This window comes from Ammospiza caudacuta, chromosome 1 (genome assembly GCF_027887145.1).
Source record: "Ammospiza caudacuta isolate bAmmCau1 chromosome 1, bAmmCau1.pri, whole genome shotgun sequence".
NCBI classification, from domain to species: domain Eukaryota; kingdom Metazoa; phylum Chordata; class Aves; order Passeriformes; family Passerellidae; genus Ammospiza; species Ammospiza caudacuta.
Window position 1 is genome coordinate 51,172,245 of NC_080593.1, and position 15,089 is coordinate 51,187,333.

The 15,089-nt window shown below is 36.1% G+C and overlaps 1 protein-coding gene across 1 annotated transcript in view; it reads right to left on the bottom strand.

Annotated features, from left to right (window-relative positions):
* CNTNAP2 (contactin associated protein 2) overlaps window positions 1-15,089 on the bottom strand; it is a 1,023,368-nt gene that overhangs the window by 698,086 nt on the left and 310,193 nt on the right. Inside the window, exon 2 of the mRNA XM_058800058.1 lies at window positions 12,543-12,653. Within this exon, the coding sequence (XP_058656041.1) occupies window positions 12,543-12,653 (111 nt within the window). The remainder of the gene's footprint in view (window positions 1-12,542; window positions 12,654-15,089) is intronic.

A 15,089-nucleotide genomic window follows, 5' to 3' on the forward strand; every position in this document is an offset into this window, starting at 1 on the left:
ACTACTACTATTAATCAACATCAAAACTAAATCTAGGCATAATTGTTTGAATTAAGTCTTTTATAGACTCCACATTCAATGCATTTGAAAATATATGCTTTTGTTGGTAATGCTGATAGTTTAAAATCATCCATAAAAGCAGCCTATATTATATTTCCAGTTATTTTCTATATCTCAGTATAACCATCTATTTTAAATTATGCTCTCAGCATCTTTTAGGACACCATTATGGGTTTTGTAGATTTCTGTATTATAAGATAGAATTAACAGCATTTTTCTGATACACAAGGAAGAAGCAGTATACCACCTCTGCTGGGCAAAGGCTTTCTGAAAAATACTAAGAATGAGCTCCCAGTGTTATGAAAAAATAATGCCTATATTTAATTGAAAATTTTGGAAATAAACCAGTCAATTTTAAACTGTTATAGATAATAAATTACATAATTAAATTGATTTCTGTATATACCTTCTAGGACCTTGACAGAAGGCTGAAATCTCACAATGCTTTTTGTTACTCTGATCAGAAGCATCCTGTTCCTTAGCTGTAATGCTTAGACCTCTTTAGAGCTCTTAGGGCAAATTTGCAAGATAAAAGCCATGATTACAGCCTTCAATTTACTTGCTTGTAATGTGATATATGGCAAGTCTCTGAAATAGTTGTAAGCACTTTTACAGTTAAGCATTCAGCTGTGTTTCATGAGGCATGTTAGACTATGGAGACAATCTATTTTTGCTGTTATGCACTAGCTAAAAACGTGGCAACCTTCTAAACAAGAAAAAGAAAAGCTTGTCATTGACAAAGGCCTTAAAATGAGTAAAACTTTTCAGGGAATAGAAGATGGAGAGAAAAGGGGACAGCTCTTTTCAAGTGATGAGAAATGATACAGCTTAATGATTCTGATAACACCCAATGCTCTTGTCAAACCAAAGCATTATTTTATGTCGTTTTCTTATCTCTGCTCTCTTAGGAATTTGTTTGTACTTTTAACTTTAAAATCCCAATTCTTATTTTTCAACAAGCTCTGGAGCTATGCCAATAGGTTAAATCAATTTATTTTGAGGTCTCTCCTGCCTTTTTTCCTATTTGCCATCAACTTCCCCTGTTCTTTCAAACTTCCTTGCCTTTGTAGATGAGTCTGAGAGGCTGAAAGTGTTGCAATCATCCATAAAATTGGATAAGCCTGTAGATTTCCCCAGCAAACCCTGTCATTGTGACTCCAGCCTTAAGGAGGGACTAGCTGTAAGGGAACAAGATAAGAGCACAGGAATTGCCATATCACACCCAGTGAGCTGGCAAACTAGCAGCTTTTTCTCAAAGGGTGCCCATTACCACCTATTTATAAGCAAGGTGCTCCAGCCTTTGCTCCAACTGCAGAAAAGACATTCCCTGGGAATGGCTCAACACAATTCCTTAATTAAAATCTAGTGGAAACTTGAGAACCAAAATGTTGAAAAGCAACTTTTGCCAATAGCTACCCAGTTTTTTGTGTCCCTGCTTTGATCTCCAGGTATAGAACTTCTTTCCATGTGCTTTTGGACATGGCTCACAGAACAGCCATTGCTGGTCAATGTGTTGGTTACTGCCTCGGCTGAATTACACATTATTTGCTGTTTCAAGAGAGGAAAAAGCTAAAGCATATCACCACTGTGCTTCATATCATATATTCCATGCATAATATACAGAATTTGGCTTTGCCTAGAAACTAAAAGTTTATTAAAGCAACTTTTAGATGTTGCTCATAATAATTAGACTCGTAATTAGCAGCTTCTCTGATCTCTCAAAACCTTATATTTTTTAAACTTAGCATTCAACTTTTTCTTCTTGATAGCTGAGCACCACTTTGGCCCAATTTAGAAACTAGTTAATCACAATTATAAAAGAAAGAACATCTCCCTCTCCTAGAAAAAAAAAAATCCCACCTGGAAACTAATATGTATAAGAAACAATCACCTCAATGTATTCAAAAAATTTATGGGAGATGTTCCTGACCGGCTTCTACAGTCAGCAAAACAAATATTCCAGCACTGGCTTTTGTTGGGAATTTTATTCTCTACTGTAGAAACAACTTCTTGACACTGAAGAAAGCAAAGTAGTTCAAGTACCATCTCCCACTCTATATATCAAAGATTTTGACTTGTTTATTAAAGGAAAAATCCAGTTTCTAACATGTTCTACATTCTGCAGAATGTCAGCTGAAGTTGTCTCAATACAGCACTGTGCAATATCCAAGCTCTCCACCTCAGCCAAAGCACACTGTCTTGTTTCACTAAGTAATAATTCTGTTTACTTATCTTTTTACCACATTGAGTAATGTGGTAAAAAGATAAACAAACTGATTATTCCTTCAAAATTGAGTCATCATAACATCATCCAGTCTATACTAGCAAAAACAAGGAAGACAGGGATACCTATAAGATAACTTATTCCTGATCTATAAATATTATGTAATTATAGACATGATCAAGTGCCTATTTTTAAATACCAGAGGACCCTTTGATCCTTACAAAAATCAAATAATTTCTGACAACTTTCTTAACTAAAGCAAAATTAGCTCGCTGGGAGTTGAGATTCTAAAAGCCCAGTAGGAATGCTAAATTTGATGGTAGTCAATACTGAAAAGCAAAGACATCTAAAAGACAACTTTTCAAAAAGCAGATTTCAAGCAAGCTAGCTTTTAATTCTTTTTCCCCATTGCTTATCACATTATACAGATCCATGATTCACAGCAGAGACAATTTATCTAACACTGAGTCACTTGGAAAATTGACCATTCAAACAAATTTTGTAATAAAGAACATATGTCTGTCCTAAATGAAATAAAAATCTGTCCTAGAAGCAGTCAGAAAAGTTTAGAGCTCTGAAAGAAATTAGTTCATTGCTGATATTCATTTATTTCTTAGCTGGCTGACAAACCCCCAAAGATGTTCAATGTAGAACAATATTTTCCTATGTGAGCTACATAGTAGAGCCAAAAATGGATTATTTCAGAAGACAAAAGCCAGTGCAGATAGCAGGAGGAAAGGGATAAATCGCTCTTAACATTTTTTTCTCAGCATTGCTTGGTCCTTAGTTGAACTCTAGCACAACAAATCTTCATGCAGAGAACAGCACAGAAAGTATAACTTTATTTTATCTACAGTTATATCTATGTCTATGTGGTGTTTAAGACTGGATGTGGTCTTAGTACCATGCTCTAGTTGACAATGTAGTGCTGGGTCATAGGTTGGACTTGATGACATCAAAGGACTTCTGAAACCTAGTTGATTTTGTGATTGTGATCAGGTGACTATAACACTACAATTATATCAACTAAATGTTGACGTAATTAAGAAATTATTTAGTTATGCTGGCACAATTATAAGTGAGAAAAACAAAGAGAAACCACCAGCACATCTATGTCATGAGATTGGATGCTAAGTCAGACTCTTCCAGATCCAGAGATATTTTTTGTGACTTATATAGTAACTTACATACAGGAAAACAAGTATTAATGTTCCATCTCTGACTGTGTAGCTCAGATTTTCTTGTGAATAATCCCATTGTGAAAGCTGAAACATGAATAATAGCTGCACTCTCCCATCCTGCAACAAATAGCCTCATTTTATCACATTATTTCTTTTCTCTCTTTCAGCATATAACTGTAGTGGGAGGTTATAATGGTAGCCAAATAGCTCCCATTTCTACCAGCATTTATGCTTGTTTATGACTGATTTGGGAAAGGCAATGCTTGGGCTCAAATGGTCAGAGCAGCAATCTATCAGTTGCACTACACCCATCTGTGTAAGGCAAACCTGTGTTTGGTGTGCAGGAGAGGGTGAAACACTCATAAGCATCTGGCAGGAGACACTGACCTTGGGAAAAGCTGACAGTGCATCTTCTGTACACTCACCACACATCTTTGCCTTAATTCCAGAGCTCTCTACTCACACAGCTCTGCATATAACTCTGAAGTATTTGCAGATAAAACCAAGTCTAGGATATTTAAACTCAGTCTCTGCTGCTTTTAAGTATATCTCTTCTGTCAAAAGAGGTTGGCCAAATTCTCCTATATTGAGATTTTGGGGTTTTTTAGTTCTGCATGTTCCCACTGTTCTGTGCAAGCAAAGCAGCCCCAATGTTTGAGGAACATGAAGTTTTCCAACTTGCTTGTTCCATGTGCCAACTCTGGTGCAGACCAGTTCCTTGTGAGGCATTGGTTTCAGGGGGCATCTAGCTAAACTCTAATATGGCATTACCATGTATTTTTCAGACAAATCTCCATTTTTATTAAGTCATCATTTTAATTCTATATAGAATCATAGAATAGTTTGGATTAGAAGGGATCTTAAAGATCATAGAGTTCCCAAGCTTCCTGTCATGTTCAGGGACACCTTTCACTGCTCAGTGCTCCATCCAACCTAGCCTTACACACTTTGGGGGGAGGCATTTGCAACTTCTCTGGGCAACTTATTCCAATCTCTCACCACCTTCACAATAAACAATTTTTGTTTAATATGCAATATAAGCATCCCTTCTTTCAGTTTAGAGATATTTCCCCTCTGTTTTGTCATTTTGTACTCTTGTAAAAAGTCCCTCCCTGCCTTTCTTGTAGGCTCCCTTCAGGTACTGGAAGGTTGCTATAGGGTCTCCCCAAAACCTCTTTTTCAAGTTTGATTTCCAGCTCAGCTTAAACCATGGCAGTATTCTGAGCAGAGCAGGAGAGCTAACCAGGTCTGCATTTTCAAGATGAAGCCAGTAAGAGCACCAGAAGAAATTTCTGAAGTATTTACTTAATGTACCAATGCTGTTGGAGAAACTGTCAAACTCTCAAAGTAGTTGAAAGCTCAGAATTTGGCTACTCTGGGGATAAACATCCAGAGCAGCACTGGAACTCTAAGGATATGGGAAAAGTGTATTTGTATAAATGGATTCAGTCTGGCTCTCTGTGAGGCTGCCCCCTCTCTGCCACCAGCACAGCCACCTTTCTGCCAAGCCCAGTTGCCCATTAACACCAGAAACAATGAAATAAGCTGATTTTTTTTTCCTGAAAAAAGCTAGCGGCTCGGTAAAGCCAGGGTGATCTGCTGTCCCCATCCCTGTTCCCTGAGGAAGCTGCCCATTTGCCTTATCTGCTGGGCTTGGAACTGCTACCTCTGCAAATGATCGCTGTAAGAAAAAAATTATAAAGTTGGAGAGCACAGAGTTGTTTTTTTTCCCTCCTCTCCATCTACACATGTATGAAATAAGCCAATTAAATATTCTGAACACTTTAATTAACAAATTAGTTATGAACTGGAAAAAACTGTCATGCTTTCTGTATTCATTGGGCTATGGCAAATTAACATAAGCTAATGATGCCTTTTTTAATGCAATTACTTGAGCTTCACTCTCTACAGACTTTGTTTCTTGGATTGGGATTGGAATTAAAAGGCTGATGTCTTTCCTTTCTAAACTTACTTTTTCAACACAGGAGTCTGTCCTGGATATACACTAGCACTTTTCTTTCCTCTTTGTGATGCTTCTTTTTCCTGCACCTTCACAAAATTCACTATTTTCTTGCAATAAATATTTTAATGTTTTTTCAGAGCTAGTGCAAATATTTTTGTCTTTTTTAAGAACAATTTCTACATCTAATAGGTATTTGTGAAAAATATTCCATTAGGCCAGATTGTTAAAGCACAGAAAACAACTTCTGACATCAACCAAGTGGCAATCACAGTCGCCTTCAAAAGGGGGATATAAGTGTTTGTGGAGCTGAGGTGGGTTGAGGGTCACATTACAAATCAAAGTGGGGTGCATAACTATTTAGTTAAAGGTGAAGAATAAACAAAACTGACTATAAGGTAGGATGTGAAGCAGATAAAGACAGAAAATTTTACATCTTTTTTTGATGCAAATGAGCTGAACACAAATTCTTTATCAATTTTAAAAGAAAAAAAAAAAAACAAAAAACAAAGAAACCCAGAGATGGAAGTTAATGCTACACAAAAAATTTATTATGAGTAACATCAAAAGGACATGCCACTAATAAAATGAAAAGGTTTTCATTTCCTCTCACAGGTAATAGTGCTCCTAAAGGAGTTATGTCTTGAAATGAATTTTAAAAAATTTAAAAACACAAACAAAACCAAAACCTAAAAACCCTCAACCCACACAGAGAACTCCCCCAAAAAAACACATCAGTTGCTTGTATTCTCTCTAAAGCATTCCAGAAATATTGTTTATACTGTGTGCAACACAACTAATGCTATAGCCCAGACAAACACGCTTTTTGGGGTCTATTTATAAGTGAACTGATAGAGGCTTATCCTTTTCAACCATAAGTAACTTTCCATATTTTTAACTGGATAATTTATTATTTCATAAATAAGGGCTATCACTTTGTCCTGAATTCTGAAAACCTAGTTTGATCTACACTGTCCATGAGATGGTTTTACCAAACATTCTGAAGTGGACTGTAAAACTTGTGTTTCTCTAAAGTACATATTTACAGAAAGAGAATTGCAGTTCACTTACTTTTAAAAAGGCAACCATATTTTAGTGATTTAGCTCAGCAAGAACTCTCTTACAGATATACAAAAGCTAAGTGGATAATGCTACTCCCATGATTTTACCAGTTCTCTTATGCTACCTCTGTTCATTACTCTCAGGATCTTGTCTACTTACAAAAGACAATATATGCTCTAACCTGCACAGTGAAAACTTCCAAACCACTGCCAACTCCATAACTTTTTCCTAAGTGGGTTTTAGTCAAAATACAATGAGTTGTGTTGTGTAAGGGTATTCTTAATCAGCTAAAAGTTGTTGTTGTCAACACACTGAGATTGCAGTATTTAAGGTGTTGCTCTACAGTGTCCATGCTAACTGTTCATTTGGACAAATGTTAGCTCAGAGGGAGCACCTCCTTACTTTAAGATTCATATCCAAAATAAATTCTTGGCAAGTCCTGTGAAGGTACAAGCCCAGACTGCTTACACAATCCAGGCTGATGCTAACTGCCCTTCCACTTTCACTATGCCAGAAGGAAAATTACATAAAATCTTACTTATATTCCATTATACAATAATAATAAGGAATTGGAGAAGTTGTGATATTCATTACAGTACTGGAGACTTTAAAAGTGAAGGTAAAAAGAGCCTAGACTAGGTGTCCCTAGAATCCTTCAAAGGCAAGGATATAACAACCATTTAAAATTTATTTTAGTAGAACCATTGCCATAGATCTGATTGAATTACTGGAAACAATTTGGGGAATAAAAGAGCCATTTCCCATTATAGATAAATTCTTGCATCTTCCACACAAAACGCAGAATTTAAGACTCCATTGAGGAAAAAAAACAAACAACCTTGTCACAATCACAGCTATGTCAACACTTAAAATTTTTGATGCTTGTTTTATAGTCACATTAATAACTGTCCTAACAGGCCAAGGTCAGCACACTGATTAAAAGGTAACCTGAAAGCTTAGATACAAGTTACACAATGGTGCTAGAAAGACTGCTTTTTGAACATCAACTGCTCTACGGATACTTTCTTTCATTTTATGTTATCATTTTCATTGGTAGCATCAGATTCCCTGCTAATACTGGACTTAAAACAGAACCCCTGGGTACCAAATTTCCTCTTTTTTATTCCACTGCGCAACAGATAATTTCCACATATCCAGAAATTCATTATGACCTTCATACTTTCACTGTCTGCTGGGATTACTTCTGACGTTCTGAGACTCTACTCAGTTTCAAGCAGCTTCCAATTATATTATATAACATTACATTATGTTGAAATAATGTAGAGTTTCTTCCCTGAATTAAAATGGTATGAGATAGGCAGCATTAATTCTTGTACTAGTGAGAAGTATAGGGTCCAACAGCTTGGGAATCATTAAAAGGAAGATTGAGAATACATTATATCAAACATGTGCTAAGAATCCTTCTCATGATGAGATGCAGTCCCTTGATCCTATTGATGGCAGGTCAAAAGATGTTAGACCTTTTCACCTTGACATCACATATGAAAAAGTTACTGAGGATGGATATTAAAAAGCTATAGAATGAACTCATTGAAAGCTCTCCTATTCTCTGCTGCCACTTTAGCTACTAAGATGGCAGCAATTCAGACTTTTGTAGGAGAAGAAGTATGACAGAAATGGAAGGACCTGTAATCTTTTTAGATAGCCTACTAACTAGATTCCAGTTAAAATTTGATCTGTCAATGACTTAATGGCATTTATTTATGTGCCAATTGGGTTGACCCCAGTACCAGTCATTTTAGAAAGTAGAATTAAATTTTTTCAAAGTTAACACTTCCCCATATTCTCCAAATTGTACACTGAATCCTTTAACATACTTGGAATTGCTTGGTTTACACAGGAGGAGAATTTGAGCTAATAATTGACAGAAAACTCAAAATTATTTTTCTTAAGAAATCCATTCAAAGCAAAAAGTTTTAGGATTTTATAGCATTAAAATATTTCCCAATGTTTGCATATATATATATAGATTAAAATGATAGTGACAGACACAAAAAAAAGAAAAGCCGTTCCCCTCACATAAGTTACAGACATGTCAAAAATAATTTGTACCTTTGTTATACTAGCACTAAACAGCACAGCAGATAACTTTAAAACTCAAACGAAAAATATGCCAACACTATGATACAGAGCACTAAGATTTAGTTGTTTAAAATTAAATATTATCTTACTACCAAAAGGATAATTTGATAGAAACTGACTACATCCAACTTTGTCTGAACAGTTGCTAATTCAGTACTGTTTAAATTCTTAAGTATAAGTCTTTGCTTATAAGCCTTTAACATAACTCAGGAGCCACCATAAGCCAAACCTACATTCACTACGAAATTTATTGCATCCTTCTCACTCCACAGAAATTTTGTCACAGCTGAATTTCAAAGGATCTTCACCCCCTTGTCTTAGCAGGCCTGATGGGAATAGCAGCACTTGCTTTATCCAGCATTAACTCCAGTTAAATCTGTTGATAAATAGTAGCATATCTAGTAGTAGTATAGTTGCTCACAAAGAAAAGCAACAAATTTGTCTACATTTTCCCTACCTCTTTCCATGATAATAAAATGAAACTATTTAGGTTGCTTTTACCAGCTGCTATGACTAAAAGCACCCAGGAAGGCAAAAGAAGGATGGGACACCATGAGACAGACTTTGGGGGTCCTTGAATGAGAGAGCTGGTATAAAATGCACGCTTGCATTGTTCCCCCCGGTTTTTGGCTCTTTGTGATAAAAGAAATACAGATTCACAGTTGTAATGATTATATAAATCAAAGATTCTTACTCACTGACATGGAAATTGTGGGAACAAGGAAAATTTAATATGTGTAGGTATAAATTTGCAAGACACTGACAGACCTGTAGGCAACCACTAAATATTTGTTTCTACAATCAGCATTTTTTCCTATAATGAAAAATAACCTTTTCCACCCCACCCCCACCTCAAGAAAATACAGGATATTTCTCCTTGTTTAACAAGAAATAAGGTTCAGAACAGGAACAAGCAGCAATGCAGAAGGACCACTAAGTAAATTGATTTGGAGAGTATTTTAACATTTCTAATCAAATTTCTGTCCATAAAATCTGCACTTCATTTGAAATAAGTATAGATACTAACCCCCAAGTCACTGAAGGCTTACAGGGGTCTAAGTAGAGAGATGTGGAAAATGCCGAATATTTTCACAAACTGACACAGAAACCCACCCTGGCAGCTCCCAGATCAATGCTATTCCACAAATACTTAATTTTATTTGCCTAAATCTCTAGTTACAGGATTTGTAAATGAAGTGTTTTCAAACATTAGAGTAAATTCATGGATGTTTCTGCCTTTGAAGCCTCCTAAAAAATGCTGAAAATATTAAATTCTTTTTGGCATGCATCCTTCCAATTGCAACGTTTATAGTAGGAAACTGAACCACAACAACTACAGTGACAACTCCAGCCTCCTTAATAACATGATGTGGCTGTTCAGGGAATCAGTGCCTTAATCAATGGAATAAAATATCCCATCTATTCAAATAAAGTGTTTTGCCAGTCTGGAGTGAAGTGCCATGAATACAGGAAAGAAAAATAATTGGGTTGGAGAGTAGAATTTTCAAATGTGCATTTCTTTAATTTAAGGGGTCGGGGGGCTAGAGGAGGGGGGTTCTTTCCATTTAATGACTTGAGCATAGCGTGGTTTAAATAGCACATTTGATCTGGGAATCTATTAGCTGATAATGACTCCTTAGAGAGAAAAAAAAATTGGATTCACTTATTACTGGTTTGATTAGCAATATCTGTAATTCCGTGAAGTTGTAAAATAGCTCAGTATTAAAACTGAGCTATTTTCCATCACTTGCAAAAGCATAAACACAGACAGACAAGTTCCTGTGTTAAACATGCTCCTGAATTCTGCAGTACTTCTACTTCCGCTAGGATTGGAAAAAAGATATTTGTTCATGTACATAGAGCCTCAGTTTTGAAAAGTATTTGTGCTATGCTCCATAGATACTAAAAGATAGATAATAACAATCTAGTAAAGTTGCTATTTACACAGAGATGAAACTGCTATTTAAGAAAGAGGTGCAACTAAATTTCCAATGAGGAAATAAAGCCAATGTTTGATTAATGACAACACTAATCCATATCAGTAAAGAAACGTCATTAAAAGAAACTGCACTGTACTGATCTTAAGGGTAAGAAAGGGAAAGGTAAATATAATTAAAAGAAAAAATTAAATTGCAAATGTCAATCTGCCTTTCACTTAGAACAGAATAAGTAGTCTTGTAAACTGAAAGGAGAAATACTCATCTAAAAACAAAGGAAGATTTGCCCAGCAAAGCTGATGTTAAGTTGTGTTTTATTAAAGTGGTTCTAGTGTCTTTTTTTAAACTTAGATCAGGAAATAGATATAACTATAATCACACAACAGAATTCAACCTAAACAATGAGCAGTATTTTAGAATTGAAGCACCACTCCTTTCATCTGATACACTGCCACAGAAATCCTCAGGACTGCAAAAGGCATGTACCAAAATGCATGGAGCACTGAAATAAAAGCCTGGGACCAGCATAAAACAACATTTATTCTCATTCAGAAGCAGCAAACTGTGTTATCTACTGGTCTGCAGGCCTAAAACCAAAGAAATTGCCAATACTCCTGTCTGGCCACAGTCTTTGCATCAGATCTGCAGGCCTGTAGCACTAGAATTCATCAGTCATATTTTCTCTAAGCTGGTCTTTGGCTTCTGTTTAGCTCTCTCGCAATAGCAATTTTTTAACAACCAGTAACATAACCTGATCTGTTTTAAATTTAACTTATCTGTGTGATTGCACAGGCTAGGGTTTACCAGTATAACAATTCTGATATATTTCTGTACCTATCATAACTATTCTGCAGAGGATGAACTGATATTTTTAAAAATGTAGGGTAGATGACAGCAGAGGTATTAAATGTACAGGCACCGGCTGACATCAGAGGAAGCAGGACTATAAGTAACTCACTGTGTCAATTGCTAGTTGTTAAAAGAAAGTAACTCTGGGCCCTGGCCAAAGCTGATTTTAGAGAGCTAAGAAAAAACCAAACACACAAACAAACAAACAAAAAAAACCCCCAAAAAACAAAAAAAAAAAAAAAAAAAAAAGAAGGAAATAAAGCGATCAAAGAACAGTTGCAGACCAGTAAACCAAGAACAGTGTCAGGGCTCTGAGAGTACCAACAGGTCATAATTACATTACCCAGTGGAGAACCCACTCACCCTGCCAGTGAGCCTGGGGATCCCATTTCAGCCTCCAGGCACTACCTGAGCCACATCATAGGAATATCTATGCCTGGACCTACCCTATATTCTTCCCCAATTACAGATTATGCTTCCTGGCTTGACATTAGACCCAGCTCACTCCTTCCTACACGATGACCTCCAGACAACTGGCAGAGCTGGCAGTGCTACCAGCACTCTTTGTGGACAGGGGATGGTGCCTCAGTATCATTAAACCAGGTAGGCCATGGAATTTATGCACCACTGTTCTTCCAACCACTAAGTCTGAACAGAGAAATATTACAGACACTCATTGCATGACAGATATATATGCAAAAGCCAAAGTCCCTGTGGTGATAGAAAAAAGCCTGAATGACAGCAGCCATTGCTGAGGTGGGAACAAGTTATATCAACTTAAGTCACATCAATCACATCAAAGCTGTTTATTTTTGCTCCAACCATGACCTTGCAAGTACCCAAAGCAGAGAGGTGCCCAACCACCTTTATGTGATACCCAGTGGTACCCAAACCCTTTTATGTGAAGTCAATGATGCAGCTGTACTGTATGAGCCCATTGACATCAGGCATGTGGCCCATGCTGCTACACATTACTGGCAGTGCCCTTCTCCCTGCAGTGAAATTAGTCTCCCATATAATGAAAGAGAAATTAATTCAGTTCATAAAAACAGTCTGTTCAAACAAGAGTAAGCAATAGCATTCCACATAAAACACATTTTCGCATTAAAAATATAATTCATCACTTTTTGAAATATCCAAACATTAATGCTGAGAACGTCCCTTACCTCCTCGCTTGTTTAACTTGGCGTACCCTGGCACATAGCTGCTCGTCATGGATGATGAACTGCTGAAGGAGGAATGTGGTAATGCTGAGACCAGAGGTTCATCACACTTTTCTGAAACACAAGGAAACAGATTCACTTTATGCTTTTAATTATTCATGTGTACTAAGTGACAGTGTGCCTTTATTTTCCCTCTGGGTGATAACACATCCTTTTTATTTTTGTACACGTGGAACGCATGTAGCTACATCACAGCTTTTCAACAAAAAATCCCCTACAACCACAAACCAAACAAAAACTCACCTCAAAACCACAAGAAAACCCACAACAAACCACAAACACATACATTGACATGAGAAAATAAAGATTTTAACCACTGAGAAAATGAGATAATGGTAATATCTAACCATAAGCCATCACCCTCCTTGGAGATACAGCAGTTGAACAAAAAAGCCTACCATGAAATATCTGGGATGTTTTGGTGACAAAAATCTAGTGCTAAAGAAAAGTATTATCATGACAGCTTTCTAAGAAGTAAATAAGATACACATTTTCATTTCTGTAATAGAAGTGCTGATAAATCTGATATAAAAAAAAGAAAATAAATTAGGGAACATTAATGAATGCTTATGAATTATCAGATACAACAGATTCACTGAAAAAAAACTATACTAGCTAATCTCTATAATTCATTTGAGTACTTCACTTCCATTTTACCCCGCTATAAAGAAAATTAACTTGGTATTAGCATCTAAAATGGAAAAAAATCATAATCAGTATCGTAGCCTTCCTAATGAAGAAAAAGTTGTAAATCAAATCTCCTTCTTTTGTATTATATAAATTAGAATGAAGAGAAATGGCTTAGGATTTTTCAAATACTTAATTAATGTACTGCCTTTTGTGAGATTTTTGGGGATGTTTCAACAGATGGGAGAAATGTGTAACTTAAGATACTCATTTATATCACAAGTAAAACTAAAAAAAGCCTAATCCTACACCAGAAAGCCTAACTAATCTTTTTAAACACATGCACTGCAGTACAGTCTCTGATGTAAGTGGAAATACCTTCAATTTATGTATCTATAAAGCATTAGGTCACCATATGTGGTCTACAATAGGTCTAAATATGCATAAGCAGCATATTTAATGCTCAGCCACAACACCTAGTTTTGGTACAATTAAAAACCAGTTGTTTGATCAGACTGGATCACACATGGAGATGAAATTAATCCTACCTTCTAAAGAACTCTAGGAGGGAAAAAAGAGGATTCTGAGTGAATCAAGTAATATATAATGCAATTCTCCTAACACATACAGTCTCATGTAGTGAAAAATAAAATTACTTTCACAGGAATAGAAACTGAAGTGCAGAAACACAAAAGAACATTCATTCAGGAATCAGTATTTTGACATTTAAAAAGAAAATAAGTGTCCTTCACAAATGTCCATGTTAACAAACATTAAGGGAAAAAGATCCACACAAGCACAAGCAAGAGTAAAGGGCAGCTGCTTTGAACTGAATTAAAGGATAATTCCAATGACTTTCAAGTTCACTACCACAGTATTTAATGATGGAATTTTGACAAGGCAAGATTAATGGTTTGAAACATCACTGTTCATACCACAAAGCAGAATGATCGATTTCCCTCTCGCTCTGCTCTGGCGGCAGCAGAGCAGCACATTTGGTCAGAAACCTGCAGCCAGGTGCTCCTCACAGCCCACCCCTGCAGCAGCACACCAGGGCTGCACACACCTGAGCTTCCACATTCCGGGTGCCAGGCTGCTTTTGTTTCGGCCAAAGTGGTACAAGGTTCGAGCTAAGGAGAGGAGTGAGCAGCAGACTGCCACAACTGCCAGCTTTTGTCCTAAGTGCCATAATCACGTAAATGCAGAACTATTTGACAAAGTTTTTCTTGAGCATTTTTTTCATCTATTGGTTTAGTTTCTGTAGATCATGATAGCTTTTCAGCTTGCAAACTGCTTGTGCTGACGCTTCTTTTTCTGTGCTACCTAGGTAGAAGGTAATTGAAGGCATTTGCCATTAATCCTGTTGTCTAGGTAAAAGCTGAAGGAAATATTTAAAAGAAAAAACCACACAATCAGAAGGTTTTAAAAGTTCATAACACAATATTTTTATATAATTTTCATTTGTTTATATTACATGATATTTACCCTTAAGGGAAAAAAAATCATGTTCTCATCAGTAATGAAAGCTAAGATTAAACATGTACCTTTCTTCTGTTTCCTGAGGGGTTTTAAATATATTTTGCAAAGTTAATTGTTAGGTTTCTACAATTTTCTGCCACCCATGGCTTGAAACTGGGGTGGGAAGAAAAATCTGCATCTTCCTGGAAAAATGTTAGAATGGTAAAAACTTATTTACAAAAATTGTGTTCAACTTATGCAATTTGATTTATTACTAATATAATGGGAGGCTCTGCTTACTATAGTCTAAAAAATTGTGAAATAAAATATTTATCTTAAAACATAAACAAATATTTTAAAAGTTCTTTTAAAAATATTGGCAAACTTAATTTCTCAACAGAAGTA